We start from the raw sequence: 22369 nt of genomic DNA, 5'->3' as shown, positions 1-22369 counted from the left end.
TTATCAGCTCATGTCAATATCATTATGATTATTTGCTCAGCTATGTAATTGTATCCCATTCTGTTGTACGTATATTACCATATTATAGTATCAAATATTAATAGTAAGAACAATTAGGATCATCCCTACTACGGTTTTTATACAATAACTATCACCCCCCATAATCACAATCCTGAGAACACCAAGATCCCTCCTTCCAGCCTTGTAGTTTTGTCAACACCATTCTTTGTAATCTTGATTTAAATAGTTAAATATTTGGGCATTGCTTGAGCTGTGTCTCCAAACCATACTAAAGTTTGACCCACACCACATACACCACAAACTTTTCCTAGTCGTTCTCACCACCTGGACTTTAAGGTTCCCAAATCCCCTCAGATTATAGCCCCCCTCTCTTCCTGTAAAGAAACTTTTTGAATATTGCCCCGTAAGTTCATTTTTGTTGACTTATGTACCAAGAGTTGTTCAGTATAAAAAATCAACTAAATCAAAAGCCTTTAAAAGTCTGGATTTTTCAGAAATAAGCATATTTGTGTGATTAAAAGTATCACACCTTAACGTGAAGATTTTCTTACTCACGTTTTTTGAAGTATGGAGAGGGGATGTATACACTAAGTTAAGCAGGGCAAAACTAATGACAATACAATCTATACAATGCATTATACTATCCAGGACATATTTTTAACATTAGTATTATAGAGATACTTTTGGATACTTTTCCCTTGTAGGTATCTGATGTGTGGTTTCCAGCTTAATTTACTGTCAAAGTAGGTATTCTAAGAATTTATTTTCTGACCCATTTTCTATTGCAACACCCATCTATCATTTATTCCTACTTCTGAGATTTCTTTATAAGTACAAAACCTTATTACTTTAGTTTTATTTAAAGTCCGGGACTAATTAGTAAACATCCATCCATGTTTTTTAGTTTTAACTCATTTTTTATTTACTCTTATAAGTGGTATTATAATTATTGCTAAAACAGAATATATTAGTGTCATCAAGCCAACTAATATGAGTTTCAAAAATTTAGATACATGGAATATGTCTTCATATATAAAAAAAATGTACTTAGTACCCAATACTGATCCTTGAGGGACCCCACAAAGCATGCCCAGACTCTGTGACATAAACCCCGCCCAAACTTCACAAACTGTTTGTTGTAGGACAGTTAAATAACTTTTGATCCAGTTCAAAGCCACTCCCCTAGCTATATCTTTCAAGTTTATTGAGTAAGACTGAATGAGTGATTGTATCATAGGCTTTCTAAAAATCAATAAATATTTCAACTGCATACTTTATTCTGTCTAGGATGTTTTGTGATTTTCTTTCACCGCTTCCATTATGGCCATTGATGTTGACCTCTTTGCTCTAAAAAAGGATACTGACTTCCATTTATTATATGAGGTAGACAGGTCTATTTTTTCCAGTCTTTCATTAAATAATTTATCTAAAATTTTTGAAAATTGAGGTAGACAGGTCTATAGTTTTTGAAGATGTGTTTTTTTCCATTTTTATACATTTCTCACAGGGACAGTTTTAAAATTCAACTGGTGGGAAAAAAAATGAACTGTAATCATATTTACCAGTATTTACTGTTGATTTAACTCTATTTCTGATTAGGTAAATGCAGACTTAGTAATCATCTTCTTACAAAAACATTTAAACAGTCCCACAATCTCACTCTCTCACTGGGTTTCTCACTGCTCCTCCAGCGCCCCATTTGTCCGTGTGTGAGTTTAACCGTGGTGTCGTGTCCAAATCGCTGCTCCGTGAAGCTGCTGCGTCGTGATCTGCCAGAGCACCTGCAGCATGACTGCGCAAAGAGAAAACTACAGTGTGACCACTGTGGTGACGAGTCACTGGGGAGGCATATGAGGTCGGACACATGCATTTCTTGCATTCATGCATTGTTTTGTTATAATAATAAGTCCCTTCTGATACTTTAACAAAAACATCATTTAAGTTTAGTAATATTTGTAATTTAGCAGTGGTAATACATTAATATAAACATAAACCATTTTTTTTTTAAATCAGGCTTCTGTTAATTTTTCTTGTATTTTGATGGTTTTAAGTATGCACTACAGCTCTGACACAGGCAATCATGTTTAATATTTTATGTCCCTCTCTGTCCTCATTTGTTGTCACCAAAGTGATTGTCCAGAAGAGAGTGTGTACTGCGAGAATAAATGTGGTGCTCGTATGGTGCGGAGACTGTTGGCCCCAGCACTCTGTGTCTGAGTGTCCCAAACGCAAACTGCCCTTGCAGATACTGCAGAAAGGAGTTCCTCTAGGACACTATTCAGGTCAGTGGACTATATGCTGCCATCCAAACATTATGTATTTATTTTATGGTAAAAGGAGTGCATTCATAGGTGTTTTATATTCATAGCATCATCAGCAGCAGTGTCCACGCTTCCCTATGCAGTGCCCTAACAGGTGCGGCGCACCAGGAATCACTCGAGAGACTTTAATGGCACATGTAAAGGAAGGATGCAGCACTGCTGTGGTGCTTTGCCCATTTAAGGAGGCTGGCTGCAAACATAGGGTATGATCTCTACAGTTATGCATATAGACAGTAAAGCACTGTGATGAATAGTGACACAATGTATGCATGTCATTGCGTTAGATCGCATGATAACACTGGTGGTATTTAGGGGTATTTCTTTTAAAGAAAGACAGCACAAGCACCACTTTTCAATAGGGATGCACCAATATTAAAATTCTCTCCAACACAAGATGTTTAAATTTGATAATATTTTGTAGGGGTGTAACAATATATTGTGTCACAATATATTGCAATACAAAAATGCAAGAATGTGTATTGTGGGATGGTGACAATATATATATGTATATTTTCAAACAAAAATGACTAATTTATTTTTAAATTAAAAAATTAAATATTGAAACTATTTTTTTTTTTTTTATTTTTTTTTACCATTTTACATTTAACATCAAATATGGTAAAACCCAGATGGTCACACATTTGAGTTTTCATGTTTATTAATTATTCTTAATTAATTATTATTTTAGTAATTTTATTATAATAGACTTAGATAACATATCACATTGACATTCTGCCACATTGTAAGCTTTATGTATCATGATTTATGGTAGTGGCAGGTTTGGTACTATCTCCCAATTATTAATTTTTTGAACTTTATTAAACATTTTTATATATATATATGTATGTATGTATGTATGTGTATTTAACATACATATTATTAAGAGCTCAGGCTTGCTCTAAAAAAGCTAAGTTCTTATAAAATAAATTCATATATCTGGTTGGATTGGTTCGTGGCCTATTAACAAAGATTTTTTTAAAAAAATCATTGCACTCTATAGATAAAAAAAAGGTAACCAAAAAAAACCTACACTTTTTAAAAATAGGACATGAATATCAGTGTTATGGAGTGAACGAGATGAGAGACATGTGGATCCATCTGCATAGCTTAATTAATGTTAGTGGTCATAAGCAGTATCAATAATCGAATAAATACAGGCAAGAATCTATACAAAGGGAATCAATCAAGACAATACTATAACTAAACTATGAGCACTAGAACTGGCTCTGTAACGTTGCTATCACTGAAGTACAGGTGCTGGTCATATAATTAGAATATCATCAAAAAGTTGATTTATTTCACTAATTTTCAGTTGGCCTTTAAATTTCTAAAAATCCTTTCTTTGTATTGGTCTTAAGTAATATTCTAATTTTACTGAGATACTGAATTTGGGGTTTTCCTTAGTTGTCAGTTATAATGAACAAAATTAAAAGAAATAAACATTTGAAATATATCAGTCTGTGTGTAATGAATAAATATACAGTAATATACAAGTTTCACTTTTTGAATGGAATTAGTGAAATAAATCAACTTTTTGATGATATTCTAATTATATGACCAGCACCTGTAGATGAGAGGATGTGTTCAGCTTATAAAGGGTTCCTGATGATGGGGAACATTTGTGGGTGTGTGATTGATTCTGGGTGAAGTGTATTGTGGGAAATAGAGACCAGGGTAACATGTGACAGTCTTTGCAGTGCGAAAGTCCATGTTGTGCATGGCGACCTCTGGTGGTGAGTGGGCAGAATGGCAAGGCACAGATACTATGTGACAATCAGAATATCCAGCAAAGTATCATAACCTTTTCATTTATGACATCTTTCTGTCTGTTCCACTCATAGTGCCCCCCAAGACTGCAGTGGGACGACACCTTGAGGAGGCCACGCACACCCACCTCTCTCTTCTCGGAGGTCTGGTTAATCGCCAGAGGCTGGAGCTCAGGGAACTCCGGCGTGCAGTGGAGGAACTCTCTGGAAGTCGAGATGGAACACTGCTGTGGAAGCTCACGGACTTCAGCCAACGGCTACAGGAAGCTAATAGCAGGACTTCTGGGAGTTTGGAATTGTTTAGTCCCGCCTTCTATTCCCATAACTATGGTTACCATCTGCAAGTGTCCGCCTTTCCCAATGGGAACGGCAGTGGCGAGGGCTCTCACTTGTCAATCTACATTCGTGTTCTACCAGGAGAGTATGACGGGCTGCTAGAGTGGCCTTTCCCTTACCGCGTTTCCTTCTCGCTCTTGGATCAGAGTGACCCGGCGCTCATCAAACCTCAGCACGTCACAGAGACCTTCAGCCCAGATCCCACCTGGAAGAACTTCCAGAGACCACGGCCTGGAGCTCTGGGAAGTGTTCGTGAGGGCTGTCTGGATGAGAGCATGCTGGGCTTCGGCTACCCAAAGTTCATCTCCCATGAGGAGATGAAGAAAAGGAACTATATCAGAGGCAACACTATTTTCATTAAAGCCTCCATAGATGTTGTCCAGAAGATACTGAACTCTTGAGTTCTGAAATAAATGTTAAATAATGTGAAAAATATTCACTTCTGGCCCTTTTTGCTTATATTCGGAATAAAGACATATAATGTTTTGTTTAAATATAATCAGGGCTTTTCTACAAATTAAGGATATTAAGATACTGAGAAGAATAAGAAATACAAATTCATTTGTGATTTGCGTGTATTTTTCTGTAATGTTTTTTTTTCTTCAAATAATTCAACATGACATTAAAAATTGCTAGTGGCTCTCCTTTTTTATATATATAAAACTATGTGAATTTTCATGTTCTGTGTGTATAGTGCTTGCTTAGCCTTAAAAACATCACTGTAAAAAACATATCAAATGCACCACCCAGTAGTTCCACTGAAAATGACATGCTCTTCAAACGATCCAAGATTTAAAGGAGACATCGGATGCAGATAGATAAAGCTTTAAACATGACTACATCACAGAATCACAGTTTAAAGGCATGAGATTGACTGTTCATTAATATCACACTTTCATGCACACCCGATCCATAAACTTAGCATCAAAGCCTGAGTTTGCCAAACAAAGCTGAATTGGATTGGTTTGGTTTTGTCCACTCAAAACTAAACCTGTAACTGTGTTTGTTCAGCCACCATCATAGTACAAGCCTCTGTTTGCTTGATCAGATAGATCAAATCTAGTAGCTGGACATATGTGTTTAAAGGCACCACTAACTAGTGGTTCCCTTTCAGTCTGTCACTCTTGACATCAACCCGGTGACCGAAGAATTGGGATATCGGTTCGATAGACCAATCTACTTTCAGTGTAAACTAAACGAGCCAATGCACATTGGCATGCAATTATTGCATCGTGAGTATAGTAAGGCAGCAGGTGCAATGCATACCAGCTTTTCGCTTTGGAGCTGAGCGACAGTATCATTCTGCTCAACTGTGTGTCTATTCGTGAACTACGAGGTTTATTATATTCAAGCTGTGATCAGCAGCAGCTGGATGCAATAATTGCATGCCAATGTGCATTGGCCCGTTTAGTTTACACTCGAAGTAGATTGGTCTATCGAAGCAATATCCCAATTCATCTGTCACCGACGTGATGTCTCCGTTCCCTCCTTCGGGGAACGAGGGTTACCATACGTAACCGAGACTTTTAGTTAATGTATACCTGGCTCAAACTTACATAGTTAGAAATGTGCACTACAGTTGGGTGTGCCTGTAACAGAAAATCCTGTTGCAAGCTGACAGAGATGGAAAACAAATAATCCCCAGCAACCGCGTAGTGGTTTTAAACGCTGTGTTCAGAAAGGCCAGCCCTAAACTATGGTTATGCTGATTCAGTGCAACAAACCACAGGAAACGTGCAAATATATCTATCTCATTTGTGTCAACCTAACAAACCGTTGTGTTTTTCCTCCCAAACCACATGAAATAATTAACTGAAGAGTAAGTCTAGCTTATGTAAAATACATTTTATCACTTAAAACGTTAAATTCTTAAGCACAAGGCTATTTTGGGGATTTCCGCCTGGCATTTTTCCTACCCAAATTCAAAAGCTTCCCATACCCACATGCAGAGGTGTACATACAAATGTTTGGTATCATTTTACAGGAAATCCTTTGAAACTACATAAAACACTGTTGAAATTGATAAAAAATGGATTTATATGTTGTCTGTGTTATAATAAATGGAGGAAAAAAAGGCGCTTTTTTGATTTTTTTTTTATAAACTGAAGTTTGAAATTGTATAGCTCAGGTTCTGAGAGGTCCAGCCTCCTGCAAACAATTGTATTTGTTTCCAGCAGATGTCAGCTAATAGAGGAAAAAGGAAATTTGTTTCTATCATAATCTATGCAAAAGTTATTCTATTCTATTTAAAGGGTGGAGTAATACCCTTTTTGTATACATTTTCCGCCTACCCACATTAGAAGCCTCCCCATACCCACATACAGTAGAATAAATGCAATATCTTTATATCCTTTTACAGAAAACCCTTTGAAGTGACATAAAAAGCTGCTGTTTGTGACAAATAGTATTATTTATGTTGTTTCACATATGATGAACCACCTCAATACAATGTGCTTTTTTTGTGTGTGTGTTTTCAGAACAGTCTTTGAAAGAGGATAAGTCAAACTGCAAACTAGCAAACTGCTTTAAATTATTAAACATATCTGGTCTATCACAATCTAAAATAGAATCCACAATCTCCAGCTTCATATCATTTCATTTATGTCCATACTGTATTGGTATAATGATTGGGAGATCTTACCTGTCTCAATCATCTGTAATATTTCATATTCCAGCGTCCCTTCTGTTGTTTTGACGAATCATCAGCGCTTATCCGCCCCCCGAAGCTTGTACACGACCTTCGGAACGTCAACAAACGAATATATGTTCATCCACACAGTACTGTAATAATCCATGTGTATTTACTGTACTTTCACTGAGATGCATCATGTACTGTACCTTCTGTCAATAAAACAGTTTTAGCGGAGCTTCCACGCTTCAAAATAAAGAGTCAAATATATAAAAGTAACTAACACGCGTATAGCCTCACCAGATGCGCGTCCTGTCCTCTCCACGGCGACGGTGGTCATCCATAACTTGTAGTATGATTATTATACATTTGATAATCACCGCGACGCGAGTTATTCCGCGTGTGATCTTTGTTTACAGACAGCGGAGAACTCAATACCCCATCGGCCAGCGCTTCCCCGGTTGAGGAGGATGTGGTCATCACTGTCCACTCCATCCCCCCGCTGTTGACGCAGAGGTGTCAAATTCAGCAGCTCTGAGTGGAGCACACAGCTCAGACTGACAGCTGAAGGGACAAATAGTGCGTCACAAAAGAGATATCCGCTTCTGGGTCAAGAAATGCGTCTTTTCTGTTTGAGCGCGTCTGGACAAAACGCTTTATATCTCACCAATGGAAGCACGCAGAAACGTAAAAATGGTCTTGTTTGAAAGAAGAGATTCTAATCTAAAAGATTTTATCGAGTATATAGGTATGTGTGGCTGTTTGCGGCTGACTGAAGCGGTGCTAAGATGGATAAATAATAATTTGCAATGAGGTGAGAAATTTTACATCGCGATTCTGTTGTAGATCATTCGATCTGTGATTGTCACACAATAAAATAATCTACATCGTCAGATTCCTGAGAATGAGAGCTTTCTTGTGATATATGACTTGACTGTTTTGTGAAAAATATTTTAAATACACATTCTTATGAAAAAATCATTCCTAATCGTTAGACGGAAATTTGTGTGGGGGGGAAATATATTTCTTAGCTTAATTTTACTACTTTATGAATCATAAAACCCCAATTAATGGTATTCTTTGTAAAGAAGACACTCTAAGCTTTAAAATGAACCCATATATGGGCTGATACCATATAAGGAAGGCTTTGCAAATGAAAACACGAACATTTTGCATGCTATTTTTGGACCCGGTACCAGTGTAAGGACCTGAGGATTGGTGTGATATGCTCAGATTTTCTGGTTCTAGTCAGAATTCTGGCAGCAGCGTTCTGGATGAGCTGCAGCTGTCTAATGGTCTTTTTGGGAAGGCCGGTGAGGAGACCATTACAGTAGTCCACCCTGCTGGTGATAAAGGCATGAACAAGTTTCACTAAGTCTTGACTGTGTAAGGATGAAAGAACCTGAGATACTTTGTTCTCCTGAGAAACAGACAATACAAACATACACGGGCATCTTCGAGACACCCCACAGAGTGGAGGTGCAGGAGACCTCCTTCCCTTCTGCCCATTTGTTTCATTTTAAATCCCTTCACCCATGCTTCCTTCTACTCAATCTGCTCAAAATGATTACATGAAAATGTCAATGCAAGTGAACTAACACTCATGTCTAGTATCATTTGAAATGTCTCAGTGCAACTGGTACAATGGTCTCAGTCTTACAAAAGTAGATTAGAAGATAATACAGATCCTAAGAGTCAAGAGATATTTTGATTACTGTGATGGGAGTGCCCTTTTCCAGGGCCCTCCATGTTTATTACCTTCTGTTCCCTTGGAGTTGTAAACCACTCAGGTTTGGGACCTGAGTTAATGCAAATTCCAATTGTTAGTTCCTGTCTCCATCTCGGGGGATGTTTGTCTTGGTCTGAGGTATTTAAAGGATTGCAGCAAAAGGATCAGGGCAATTCTGTAGCCAGAAAGCCCGTAGTGTGGTGTGTGTCTCTTCACTTCATACTATGTATTTTCTAAGGTCAGGTATGCATATTTTACTTTTAGATTCATCTTTGAGAATTTGATGTTTTGTATTGATATGATTTGATATGGTTTGAATTGGGTATGTAATTGGCAGAATACATATTTACCTGACTGATAATAAATTGTTACATTTGATTTTATTCTGTTTTAGTCTAATTATTGACTCTAGTAGATTACGTTGTATTCTTGTTAGAGACATGAGCACCCGAATGAACGAGTACCCGAATGAACGAGTACAATAATATTAAAGAATAAATAGAATAATCAAATGTGAGAATAATAATAATTAGAGACAGACAAACAACCAGTTTGCCTTTCAACCTAAATTCGAGGTCATAATACAATGGAGTCAGATTGGATACTAAAATGGAGTCAGATTAGATCATTAAATGGAGTCAGATTTGAGTTTAACCTAAAATGTAATAACTCTGCCCGCTGAAAAAGGCAGAACACGCAGGAAAACCTTCAGCCAGCACCGGATACCTTCCTTGGGGCCGTGTGCATGGACCTTACAACTGGAAAAAAAACATCGAATTCTTGCAATGTTTTTTAGATGAAAGTATGCTGATTTAGTTACTGCTTTGACATGACTACCGAAACTAAGGTCTGTCTCCAGAATCACACCAAGATTCCTGACTTGATTTTTAGTTGTTTGTCCCTTAGAGTAAAGGTATGCATTCACCTTGAAAACTTCATCTTTGTTTCCAAATGCAATAACTTCAGTTTTTTCCTTGTTTAACTGAAGAAAGTTCTGGCACATCCAACTATTAATTTCATCAATACATTGGCAGAGGGAGTCAATGGGGCTGTAGTCACTTGGCGATAAGGCTAGGTAAATCTGTGAATCATCAGCATAGCTGTGATAGGCAATTTGGTTCTTTCTCATTATTTGACTTGGTGGGAGCATATACAGGCTAAACAAGAGCTACTCAAAAAATAATCATAATTAGACACCACATTTCACTTACAACAACCCAGAAATAGGTAACAATAGACTCACATAATAACCTCTCCCTTCTAAGTATGACCTGAACCATTTGAGTACCATCCCAGAAAGCCCGACCCAGTTTTTCCAGTCTCTCTAGTAATATGTTATGATCGACAGTGTCAGACGCAGCACTGAGATCTAGCAATACCAGCACTGATATTTTGCCAGAGTCAGAATTTAGGCGAATATCATTTATTATCTTAATGAGCGCTGTCTCTGTGTGTGATGCAGTCGGAAACCAGACTGAAAAGTTATCCAGGTATCCATTTGAGTTTAAGTATTTGTTCAGCTGATTAAAAACTACCTTTTCTATAATTTTGCCTATAAAGGGAAGATTTGATATTGGTCTACAATTGCTCAAAATAGTGTTATCAAGATTGCTCTTTTTCAGGAGGGGCTTTACAACTGCAGTTTTCAGGGAGTTTGGAAATGTCCCAGAAAGAAGTGAGGCGTTCACCACTTCTAAGAGATCTGCTTCTGAACAGTTAAGCACACTTTTGAAAAAAGATGTGGGAAGTGTGTCAAGATAGCAGGTTGACGATTTTAGATGCTGCACTATTTCTTCCAAAATTTTGCTATCAATTGCTTCAAAAATAGACATAGTATCTTTTTGATATCGCGTCCAGATCTGTCTGACCTCTGCATTGCTTGAGGATGTGCTAATCGCCTTACTGATATTAATGATCTTCTCAGAAAAGAAGGAAGCAAACTCATTGCATTTGCTAACTGAGAGCATTTCACTGGGAATCTGACTTTGGAGGTTTGTCACCCAACAGTGGCAAAAAGAGTACGAGTGTTGTTTAAGTTACTGTTTATAAGGTTTGAGAAGAAATTCTGTCTAGCTGTGGCTAGTTTCACATTAAAAGCATGAAGGTTGTCTTTATAGATGCTATAGTGAATTTCAAGTTTCGTCTTCCGCCACGTCCGCTTGGCTTTTCTGCATTGTCTTCATATTCTGAAATGCTGTTGATCTTCTCCAAACTGATTTCTGTCTGTTTGTTTTCTTACTGACTATTATTGGAGTGTAGTAAGTTTGTGTGAGGAAAGGAAGAGGACAAAGGGGTCGGCTGGACTGCTGAAGTATTTTAATTCAAGTCACAAAAATAAACTTTACACCAACGGTGACTTACTCTGACATCAACACAGACACATTATACTCTCTCCACGCCAATTACTGAAACAAGAGACAGGTGTTGCTCGTTTTTGCCCAAACCACTCACTTACCGTTCATCTCCTGATTCTCTCTCCCGCTGCAGACTTCGCTTAACCACGCCCCCCCTGCCACATACCCCCACTGCCCGACTCAGGCCGGGGAGCCATCCAGCCTGCAGCCCCCTCCCCCCATTTCTGGAGAGGAAGTCGGCCACCGCCATCTAAAACACCCGGCCTGTGGATCACCTTGGACTTAAAAGGCTGTAGAGCCAGATACCAACGAGTGATCCGCGCATTGGTATCCTTCATGCGGTGGAGCCACTGCAGAGGAGCGTGGTCCAAACAGAGGGTGAACTCCCGTCCCAGGAGATAGTAGCGGAGGGTGAGGACGGCCCATCTGATGGCAAGGCACTCTTTCTCTAAGATCAGTGAGTTCGGATGGCGAGAGGTGATCTCCCCCTGGGGCCAGGGCGAGGGATTGTGGTTTGACATTCACCTCTGGTCCGAGATCCTCCTCCCCTCCAATCACCATTGCCAACATCACTGATTCCGCCTCATTCCATTTTTTTTAGGAGATTGAGGTGATAGATCTGACGTGCCCCATTCCTATCGGACCGTATTACTACTTCATAATCGAGATCTCCGACTTGTCGTGCGAGCTCAAACGGTCCCTGCCACTTAGCCATTAACTTAGAGCTCGACGTTGGGAGTAATACAAGTACTTTCTCTCCCGGTGCAAATTTGCGTAATCTAGTTCCCCTGTTATATAGCTGGCTTTGGCAGTCCTGGGCTTGTAACAAATTCTCCATTGATAGCCGCTCCAAAGTGTGGAGTTTTGTTCTCAAGTCCAGCACATACTGAATTTCATTTTTGCCCTGAGATGGCCCCTCCTCCCAAGTTTCTCTCAGTACATCCAGCACCCCTCGGGGCTGGCATCCATAGAGAAGCTCCAGGGGGAAAACCCCGTGGAGGCTTGTGGGGACCTCTCGCACAGTGAATAACAAGGGCTCTAGCCACTTATCCCAGTTCTTGGCGTCTTCTTGAACGAATTTAACGGATCATGGATTTAAAGGTGCGATTAAATCGTCCGACCAGGCCATCGGTCTGTGGGTGATAGATGCTAGTTTGAATCGATTTAATGCCCAATAATCCGTACAGTTCGCGTAACGTACGTGACATAAACGCCGTGCCCTGATCGGTGAGGACCTGATTTCGGGATGTCCCCGTGCAGATCGCTCTAATGGCCCGATGAGGTCCATACCAATTCTCTCGAAGGGGACCTGCATTAAGGGAAGGGGGCGCAAAGGCACTTTTGGGGCGGCCGGTGGATTCACCAACTGACATTCAGGACAAGACACGCACCACCTGCGCACGTTGTCGTGAATGCCCAGCCAAAAGAAACGGGTCATGGGGCGATTCAGTGTTGCTGCCTGTCCCAAATGGCCCACCATAGGATTAGAATGAGCCGCATGGAAAAGCATTTCCCTGCGGCCCTTCGGAATCAACAACTGGGTTGTATTCACTTTTGTACGAGCATCTTGGATCACTCGATACAACCGATCTCTTAAAATGGCAAAATACGGATAGGTGAGCGGGTGGGCAGGTTGGAGAGGCTGGCCATCGATGGAGCGGACCTGTTGGAAAGCTTGTTTTAATGTCTCATCCTGAGACTGCTCCAGAGGAAAGTCGTCACGCTCCGAGAGAATTCTCCCTATTTCGCTCGGTTCCCCTGAAGCAGAACCCCGCGGTCCTGGCTCAGTTTCTCCCACCTGCACACACGCGGCCTCCTTCCGTGCCTTCTTTCCCCAAGAGGCATCCGCACATAACCACCCCAATAAAACAGTAAACGTGGGCCAATTTGTTCCCAAAATTATTGGATGCCGGAGGTGGGGACTAACCGCCACCCTCCACACTATGCTTTTGTCCCCGGAATTGAATAATAATCGGGACCACCGGGTACTACACAACGCCAACAGGCCAGCCCAGACCTCCCCGCCGCCCCAGTGGCAGGGAGTGGATTGGAGAATTGGCGTGCAGAGAGCGGGGAAACAGAAGTGCTGTCCCCTCCGGCAGCCATCAGCCCCACCCACCTGGGCAGGGCCCTTGGATTCCCATAATGTCCTTGGTCAATCCCCCCGGGGCGGGACATGAGGAGGGCCGGCTGGACGGGACCTAGGGAGAGGGACAGGTCGAGAGAGAGATGGGGAGGAGAGAGAGGGAGAGAGAGAGAGAGATGTTAAGGGTTCGCCGACCCCTGGCCACGCCACCATGTGGTCCTCTGCCAGATGGACGGCCGAGTCCAGTGACGTGGGATGGTGGCACTGGACCCACTTGGCTGTTTTTTTTTTCGGTAGCCGAGCGATGAATAAATAAACTTTACACCAACGGTGACTTACTCTGACATCAACACAGACACAATCGCATAACACTTCCAGGTGACTTCTTCCGGTTCTGGGGTACGTCAGCAGTCCGTCTCTCTCTCCACTGCTTCTGTCTCTCCTGGCATTTTATACTCTCTCCACGCCAATTACTGAAACAAGAGACAGGTGTTGCTCGTCTCTGCCCAAACCACTCACTTACCGTTCGTCTCCTGATTCTCTCTCCCGCTGCAGACTTCGCTAAACCACCCCCCCCCCCCCGCCACATGGAGCAATATCATCAATAACATTCTTAACTTTTGAGTTAAAGGAATCAAGGAGAATATCAACAGAGTCTGCAGAAATGCTTGATGTTAAAGATATAGCCTCCATAAACCGCACACTAGTGTTCTCGTTAATGCATCTCCTTCTGACAGAGACAGACTTAGATTCAGTGGTAGCAGAGATCAATATATCAAAGATACAGAAGTGATCAGACAGTGCTACGTCCTTAATAACAATGGATGAAATGTTTAGACCCCTACTGATGATTAAATCTAGAGTGTGTCCACCTTTGTGTGTGGGTCCATGCACATGCTGAATCAGGTCAAAAGTGTTTAGAACCATTATCATTTATTTTGTAGTTTTGTTTTCTGCATTATCTATGTGCATATTAAAATCCCCTGCAATAGCAAAAAAGTCAAACTCTGAGGAAATCATTGATAGCATTTCTGTGGCCTCTTCAACAAAGGCTGGAGAGTATTTTGGAGGCCTGTAAATAATGATAAACAGAATGCGTGGAGCACCTTTCAGCACAATCCCTAGATATTCAAAAGACAAGTACTGACAAAATTACATTTGCTTGCATTGATAGACATCTTTAAATAGAGCAGCTACACCTCCAGCTCTCCTAACAGTCCTGCAGACACTCTGTAAAGTTAGAAGGGGCTGCTTAATTGAGGACCAGAATCACTGTTTCACGGCTGATCACTGAAACGGCCAGCGATTCACTGAACGAGCCGTTTAACATCAAATCTGCGCTGGATATTAATATCCAAAGTATAGTGAAAACACTATTAATTAGCACAGTAACAAGATCGGCAGTTTAAGACATTAACTTGTGAGCACAAAACACAAGATACTTCTCTTTTCAATATAAATAAGGCTTTATTAGATAAATCTAAGACATATAAACTAATCTAACACATAAGCACACGCACTCACACATTCACACAAGTTGCAGGAAGATAGAAAGTTAGGGAAGAATGAGTTTAAGAGGATGAAAATGTGAAATCCCAAGTTTACAGCAATACGTGAAATTGCATAGACATGAACAACCATTAATCACTTAATTAACCCTCGCACTGAGTTCCTCAATGAGGTTAAAATTATATTAGATAACACCAGTACAGATGTGAGTCTGGAGGTTACTTGCGTTTGCCTGTTTAATGGGGCTCCCTTTGTTGTCGCAGAAAAGGGGTTTCCCGAAGTTGCTGATTGGCTGGAAGTTCAGTAGTCGTTGAAGTGACGTCTTGGGAAGCCCCTGGTTGAGCGTAGGCTGAAGATGCGGAGTTGTGGGCTGGCTGAAGTTGAACGGGCACTCGAGGTCAGACTCTGAGACACGGCGTTACAAAACTTAACTCAGAACACGAACTCTCAAACGGAAAAGAAAAGAAACTAACGTAAAAGAACAGAAGTTTGACGAGACTAGGTGGTGTTTCTTCTCATCGTGGCTAAGTAGCAGCAGGCGTGCAGGCCGAAGCACGCTGGAACGGCGCTCGAAGAACGCTAAAAGTGATGATAAAAGGCATGACTAAAAGCTAAAACTACAAGCAAAAGCTAAAAGCCGGCATGACTGATAGCAAAAGCTAAACGAAAGCTAAACGCTAAAAGCAAAATTTGATGGTGTCCTGAGTATTTAAAACTGGCCTTTTGGCCACACCTCAAATGTTGTCTTGACCAATTAGATATTGTCTTTTCTCTGTGTTGTTGCGATGTCCCACCCATTCATAAATCATATGTTATCTTATCAAGCACGAGGTCCGAATTTTCCCGCTCTTGCAGGGTATAATTTGGACATGATTCCTATAACAAGAATATGATACATTTGACAAATAACTGATGGTCAGAAACCTTTCAAGCAAGAAGATTCGAACACACACATACTAAACATGAATATGATCCCTTAAGCTATTCAAGAGCTATTTAAAAAGACATACACAATAAGTGATTAGAAACATTATAATCAAATGTGTGGGTTCATGTATGATATGGAGTTGAGCAATGGACTGATATCCATTTAGAAGTTTTTTTGAGTTCATTTTGGTGCATATATGCATTGGAAGGCATTCTCTGTGCCATTCTGGGGAGAAAGGATATGTCCTGTGAAGACCAGAGGGGTTAACAGGTCTCCTCAGGAATTTCAGTCTGGTTTTGCTAGGTGGGGGGAAGTCAATCCAACGATCTTGTTTACTCTCATGGCTTTACATGTGAGGGTCAGACTGTCCATTTCTTCGATTACTTGCCCCAAATTAGACAATCTCTTCTTCGAATTGAAATTGTCAATAATTGTTCTAATGGTGTTAATGTTGAAAGCTGTTCTCTGAAAGAGTTGGTTGGTTATCAGACTGTGGTGCTGGGAGTTGATTTACAACATCCTGCCTTTCTGTGGAATTCGGCTCATGTTTCAACCAGGCTCCCGATCGAATCTTTAATTTGTCTGGTTCATGCTACATTGTTTATAAAGTCATTGATTAGAAATGATTTATTTTTTAGTGAGCAAATGTTTAAAAATGCTAACTTGATGGCAGTGCTTTGTGTCTTTACATCAATCTTAGTTTGATGCATCATAGGCCGCAGATTAGATGATTTTGCCCTTGAGCTTGAAAAGGCCTTAGACTTTATCATGTGATAAAACTGAAATAGAGAAAGCTACAGGCACACTGGGTTCCCGCTTGTTCTGTAAACATTTGTGAATGTTGCTGCTATTATAGCGGGGACTTGACACATATCACTGAGAGCTGCTATCAGTTGTTTTTGGTTCACCTACAGCAGATGGAGGGTTTGGGCCCTCACCTTGTGGCACCACCGGGAGAGCTCTCACAGGAGCAGGGCCCACAGGATTTGGTGGTTGGGGGGCCCACCGTTTTTTTTTTGGTGATATTTGCGGGCTTGCAGCGAATGAGTGAGAGAGTTTAGTCCCAGCATACACCAATTCCTCCATTTTCTGTGAGAAGCACAGAAGTGGAGATGCTGGAGAGAGGGATAATTTGTCCGGTGAGAGGGGCTGTGTCTCTGGTGTTTCCGGTGACTGTGATATGTTGTCCTGGCTTCCCCGGCTGTCTTCCAGAAAGTCGTCCTTGGGTGCTGAGTCTTGTATCGGTTTTGATACATCATAGTCTGTCTGTGAGGGGCTCTGTGGGCAGGGCTCAGCCGGGATAGTATCCATCAGCAGTGCTTGTTGTGGCTGCATGGTGTTATCAGTGTCCTTGGGGGATATGTCAACCACATGATGACTCGGACCTGGTGTGTGTGTGTGCTGAATGAACTGACATACTCTGCTGAAGGATGGCGTAAGGAGAAGTAGATATTGTCCTTAAGCACTCTAGCTCCAAGTTTGTTAGGGTGGAGGCCATCCGGTTTAAACAGTTGTCTATGGCCCCAGAACAGATTGAAGTTGTCGATGAAATTCACTTCTTTTATATTTCAAGATCTTTGTAGCCATGTGTTCAGCCCAAGCAACCGTGAAAACATATTTGTTCCCCTTGCTGGGAGTGGTCCACTGATGAACAACTGAACTTTGAGTCTTCAAAGTGTTTCAAAGAGTTCGCTGAAGTCCTTCTTAAGGAGTTCTGACTGCTCTTTCCGAATATCATTCTTCCCCACATGGATGATGATTCGATTTGCAGTCTTGTGCTTCATCAGAATGTTCTGAAGTTCCTTGTTCACATCAGAAACCGTTGCTTGAGGAAGGCAGCATGTTGTTTTAGTCCTGCTACTGATGTTTCTGATAATAGAGTCACCCACTATCAGAGTCCTGGGCTTGGCTGCGCTCTGAGCTGAATGCCGCTGTCTGCTCGACCTTGAGCGCCTGTTAGTAGCAGTGTTAGCTGCTGGCTGATCCGATCCATGTTTAATCACATTTGGGGATTCCTCACCCGCATTCATTAATGCTTCAAATCTGTACTCAAGATGTATAGGGGGTGGTAGAATACCAGTATTCACAAGCCTTGTCATAGTCGAATCTGGGGTAGAGGATGCTTCGGCAGCAATACGAGAAACTCGCGACAATCTGATGTCTCATGTTCCTTTGACTCTCACTCCCTGTTTGTGCCATCGATTAGTGTGGCGATCAGTTTCGGCTTGTTTCTCTACACTTGGTATAAACTGTTGAGATTCAGAAGATTCATGGGACTCACCGGCTGTATGCTGAGAGGGTCCATGACAATGGTCTGCTGAGTGTTCCGTCTGTTTTGGAAGTCCAGCAAGTGTTTGGTTTCAAGAACCACAATCCTTTGTAGAAGTTCAGCAGTTTCATGCAACAAGTATATTCAATAGGAGGCATTTTCCTCTCTTCTGTTTGAATGTGCAGTTGTTTTCCCCGTCTCCAGAATGTAAGCTTCTGGCAGTCGGAGGCAAAGTCTTCTTTTTGTAGTATAATTCTAGTCCCAAAGAGTTTTTAGTTTTAGTGTTTGTGCCAAAAATCTGTTGTTTGAGCACTGTGCTGATCTGCTGAAGTAAAAATCTTACAAAAATCAGAGAAAAGTACAGAAATAAGAAGCAAAGCGCAGAGCAGTAAGCTAGAACGTCCGAATGGTAGCAAAGCCGGAAGCAGCCATAATGTTGTAATTGATGCAGTATGTGGTCTGGCATTGTCATGCTGGAAAATGCAAGGTCTTCCCTGAAAGAGATGATGTCTGGATGGGAGCATATGTTGTTCTAGAACTTGGATATGCCTTTCAGCGTTGATGGTGCCTTTCCAGATGTGTAAGCTGCCCATGCCACACGCACTCATGCAACCCCATACCATCAGAGATGCAGGCTTCTGAACTGAGCGCTGATAACAACGTCCCATTTTTCCGAAAAGTACTTCACATTTTGATTCGTCTGACCACAGAACAGTTTTCCACTTTGCCACAGTCCATTTTAAATGAGCCTTGGCCCAGATAAAACGCCTGTGCTTCTGAATCATGTTTAGATATGGCTTCTTTTTTGACCTATAGAGTTTTAGCCGGCTACGGCGAATGGCACGATGGATTGTGTTCACCGACAATGTTTTCTGGAAGTATTCCTGAGCCCATGTTGTGATTTCCATTACAGGTGTATTCCTGTATGTGATGCAGTGCCGTCTAAGGGCCGAAGATCATGGGCATCCAGTATGGTTTTCCGGCCTTGACCCTTACGCACAGAGATTGTTCCAGATTCTCTGAATCTTTGGATGATATTATGCACTATAGATGATGATAACTTCAAACTCTTTGCAATTTTCTCCTTTCTGATATTGCTCTACTATTTTTTGCCGTAGCATTGGGGGAATTGGTGATCCTCTGCTCATCTTGACTTCTGAGAGACACTGCCACTCTGAGAGGCTCTTTTTATACCCAATCATGTTGCCAATTGACCTAATAAGTTGCAAATTTGTCCTCCAGCTGTTCCATATATGTACATTTAACTTTTCCGGCCTCTTATTGCTACCTGTCCTAACTTTTTTGAAATGTGTAGCTCTCATGAAGTCCAAAATGAGCCAATATTTGGCATGACATTTCAAAATGTCTCACTTTCAACATTTGATATGTTATCTATATTCTACAGTGAATAAAATATAAGTTTATGAGATTTGTAAATTATTCCATTCCTTTTTTACTCACAATTTGTACAGTGTTCCAACTTTTTTGGAATCGGGTTTGTATTTTAAACGGTTTTGTCTTTATGGATTTTTATTTTTATATATTTATGCTAAAACATTATAAGGATACTGGATGATTTTTAGCAATAAAAACTGTGTATGGCACAAATGGCATTTATAGTCCATATCTCATATTTCCTTAATGTCTTGTACCTAAATATGGTGTTAGGTGAATGGGAATATGCATGGAAATGATGCAGATGAGGTTATGCATAGTAAAACTAGGCGTTGTAAGCTCCATATATGGTGATTTCAGGGTGGAGATGCACGTACGCACAATCTTCCCCTAACTGGCATTTATAAAGGGATTTTTTGCAGGTTCTGGCATATGTATAGGTTTTATAAATCTGAAAACTTTTGTGCGTACGCAAAATCTAGCTTTTGTGCATACATACACTTTTAGGATGAAGTCTACGGAGAGTTTTATAAATGAGACCCCTGGACTGTAATGGATAATGCTGTCTGAAGGTAAAGCGAGGGCTTGTAAAGATACTTGAAAATAACCTCATATGATTCAATGAGGAGTCACTCACTGACTGACAACAGGGGTTTATAAATCTGAAAAAGCAAGCTTAGATTAGAGGGTGCTGACAGATGTGGTACTGTATGCATCAGAGCTTTGAATTTGATGCAGGCAGTTACAGGCAGCCAATAATTGAAGAACAGATGTGCTGCATGCTTCTGTCAAGGTTTGATGGTGCTCGCTGGAACCCTATACTGCTGTTTGTTTGTGTGTGGTCTTATAAGTTCTAGCCTTGAGAACAGATTAAAACAGCAGATTTAGAAAAAAATAACCAACTGCTCTTTTAAATTTTAATGATTCAACATCTCACATTTTAATCACCAACTTATCAAAGCACAGAAAACATAGAAGATTTTTAAATTCTAAATTTCCTTGAATACCGATGAGAGAGATCTACTGCTGTTTGCTATGACCATCATGAAGATCTTCTACCCTGGTAGGACAAAGGATGTTGACAATGGGAAAGACTTGCACCGTGTCAAACAGCACTATTCCGTCTTGACCCTCAGGGTTCTCCTTACATTGGACAGAGATCTGAAATATTCATACAGGCATTTTTAGAGATTATGCATTATTCATATTCCTAAAATAATGATGTTTGTATAATGATACCTGAGTTTGACTTGATGAGAGCTCATTAGCCACAGCGTCTTGCATCAAAGTCTGTTTCTCCAAAGTGTGTTCTTGAGCAAATTTGCAGCAAGTGTTACCCTTATTTAATGAGAAACATTATTTTATTACTATCTTAAAAGAACTTAGAATTTAGAGTATATAAAATATGCACTGAATTTTCTTTTAAAACACTTCAAGGTTAGCACGCAATGCTAGTTTTCCTTACCATTGTGTTGACAATCGTTGCCAAGCTGTTTAATAAAAGATGTTGTTTAAGAACGATTAATTAATTAAATATTACGATGAACTGCGTTTGGAAAATGGCTTTTTTTTTCGCTTTGTTTTTTTTTTTTCGCTTTGTTTTTTGGTTTGTTTTTGTTTTTTTGGTGATCGTAGCCAGTGACAAACCAGAAAAAAAAATATTAACTTTTCCGGGTGTAATGACATAAACGGCACATGTGACCTAATGGTGACCAATGAGAATACATTTGCCAAAATAATTTTATGCTTTAAACTTTTTCACGAGATACTATACAAATCATCTAAAAGCAAAAGCAGCAAAACTAGCAAAGCCAACTTTACATATACAACAGTGTTGCATACAAAATGGTAATATCAAAGTGCTTTACAGAAAATAAATTAAAATAATCATAAAAGGTACATAAGAAATAAAAATAAAAAAAAATGGAAAACAAACTGAAAAGTCACAAGAAGTTGGGCTTACTGAACATTCAGTGTCTGACCGTATTACACAAAGCATGAGTTTATTTCACAGCACGTGTATGATAAAATGGCATATAAATCATAACATATCATACCACATATTTCAATCATTTGTGTGTTAGTTTATTTTACTCCGAAATAGCTGGAGCTAAAATGCATTATGTCTATTTGAACTTACCTCCAAAATCCATAGTTTGTAAGTTCTAGTTGTCTTCTCTGGTTCAAAATTAGTTTTCAAATTTAGTGGTTTTCAATCCAGTTCACATGGTCCAGTACTGAAAATTAGATTACAGTAAAAAAAAAAAAAAAAAAAAAAAAAACATGGAAACCGAGCAAAATTAAATCTTTAGTTCTCATTCTCAAGTCGACAGTTCTCTCTCGTTCTAGAAACCTCTGAACGCTAATGACTTGATATGATTTCAGAGTAGGTTGGAACATCATAGCATTATGTAGAGCTCTAGTTAACCACCAATTGAGGTGATGATTCAAAGAAGACCTCATTTTCAAAAGCATGATTGGAGCAGAGAAAACCACAGACATGATAGTCATAACCACGTGATTAAACACACAGAAAAAAATAACAAGGGTACTGCCAACTAAGCATTAATCAATTCTCAGTTCCTCCAGCATCAGGGTGAATAAACTGAACAACTTACATTAAACTTATCTAGGTCTCATAGTCACTATGAAGCCTATTTTTCTTTCTTTTCTTTTTTTTATGGTACTTTTATTATGCTTTTTGAAGTTTCAGCATGGAAAAACAGCACAGTCTTTGGTGTTCCGAGAAAGGAAACCGTCATACATGTTTGGAATATTAGGAGTGAAAACATTTATTTATTTATTTATTTATTTATTTATTTATTTATTTATTTAGTTAGTTAGTTAGTTAGTTGTTGTTGTTGCAGGAGGTATTTTAGTAGGAGCTAAACCATTCAAATGCTCAAATGAACTTTGATTTGTTTAATTTCTGTCCAAGCTATTGCTATCAGATTGTAGTGTCTCAGTAGCAGTCTCAATAGTGGCTGACAAGATGGCGCAGATGCTTATGGCGACCTCCGTGATGT

At 40.0% G+C, this 22369-nt stretch overlaps 1 protein-coding gene and 1 long non-coding RNA gene across 4 annotated transcripts; one reads left to right on the top strand and one right to left on the bottom strand.

The window, feature by feature from the left end:
* The first annotated feature begins 4059 nt into the window (after nt 1-4059).
* LOC122134768 (TNF receptor-associated factor 4-like) lies at nt 4060-5075 on the top strand. The gene is made up of 2 exons (XM_042711512.1): nt 4060-4075; nt 4184-5075. Exons 1-2 carry the CDS (start codon nt 4060-4062, stop codon nt 4843-4845), a joined length of 678 nt encoding a protein of 225 aa, XP_042567446.1. The 3' UTR covers nt 4846-5075.
* Nucleotides 5076-12940: 7865 nt separating this feature from the next.
* LOC122134700 lies at nt 12941-21533 on the bottom strand. 3 transcript variants are annotated; one of them, XR_006153049.1, is made up of 4 exons: nt 21484-21533; nt 20583-20681; nt 20351-20504; nt 12941-13715 (listed from the first exon to the last, which is right to left on the bottom strand). It is a non-coding gene; the product is annotated as an uncharacterized LOC122134700 (long non-coding RNA). The 3 variants fall into 3 exon arrangements; XR_006153048.1 differs by lacking the exon at nt 12941-13715 and having other exon boundaries at nt 19523-20504; XR_006153050.1 differs by lacking the exons at nt 12941-13715; nt 21484-21533 and adding an exon at nt 20809-20890 and having other exon boundaries at nt 19523-20504.
* Between the last annotated feature and the right edge of the window lie 836 nt (nt 21534-22369).

Source organism: Cyprinus carpio, chromosome A21 (assembly GCF_018340385.1).
Source record: "Cyprinus carpio isolate SPL01 chromosome A21, ASM1834038v1, whole genome shotgun sequence".
NCBI classification, from domain to species: domain Eukaryota; kingdom Metazoa; phylum Chordata; class Actinopteri; order Cypriniformes; family Cyprinidae; genus Cyprinus; species Cyprinus carpio.
The sequence above is the reverse complement of the archived record's forward strand: the minus strand, read 5'-3'. Positions and strand labels throughout refer to the sequence as shown.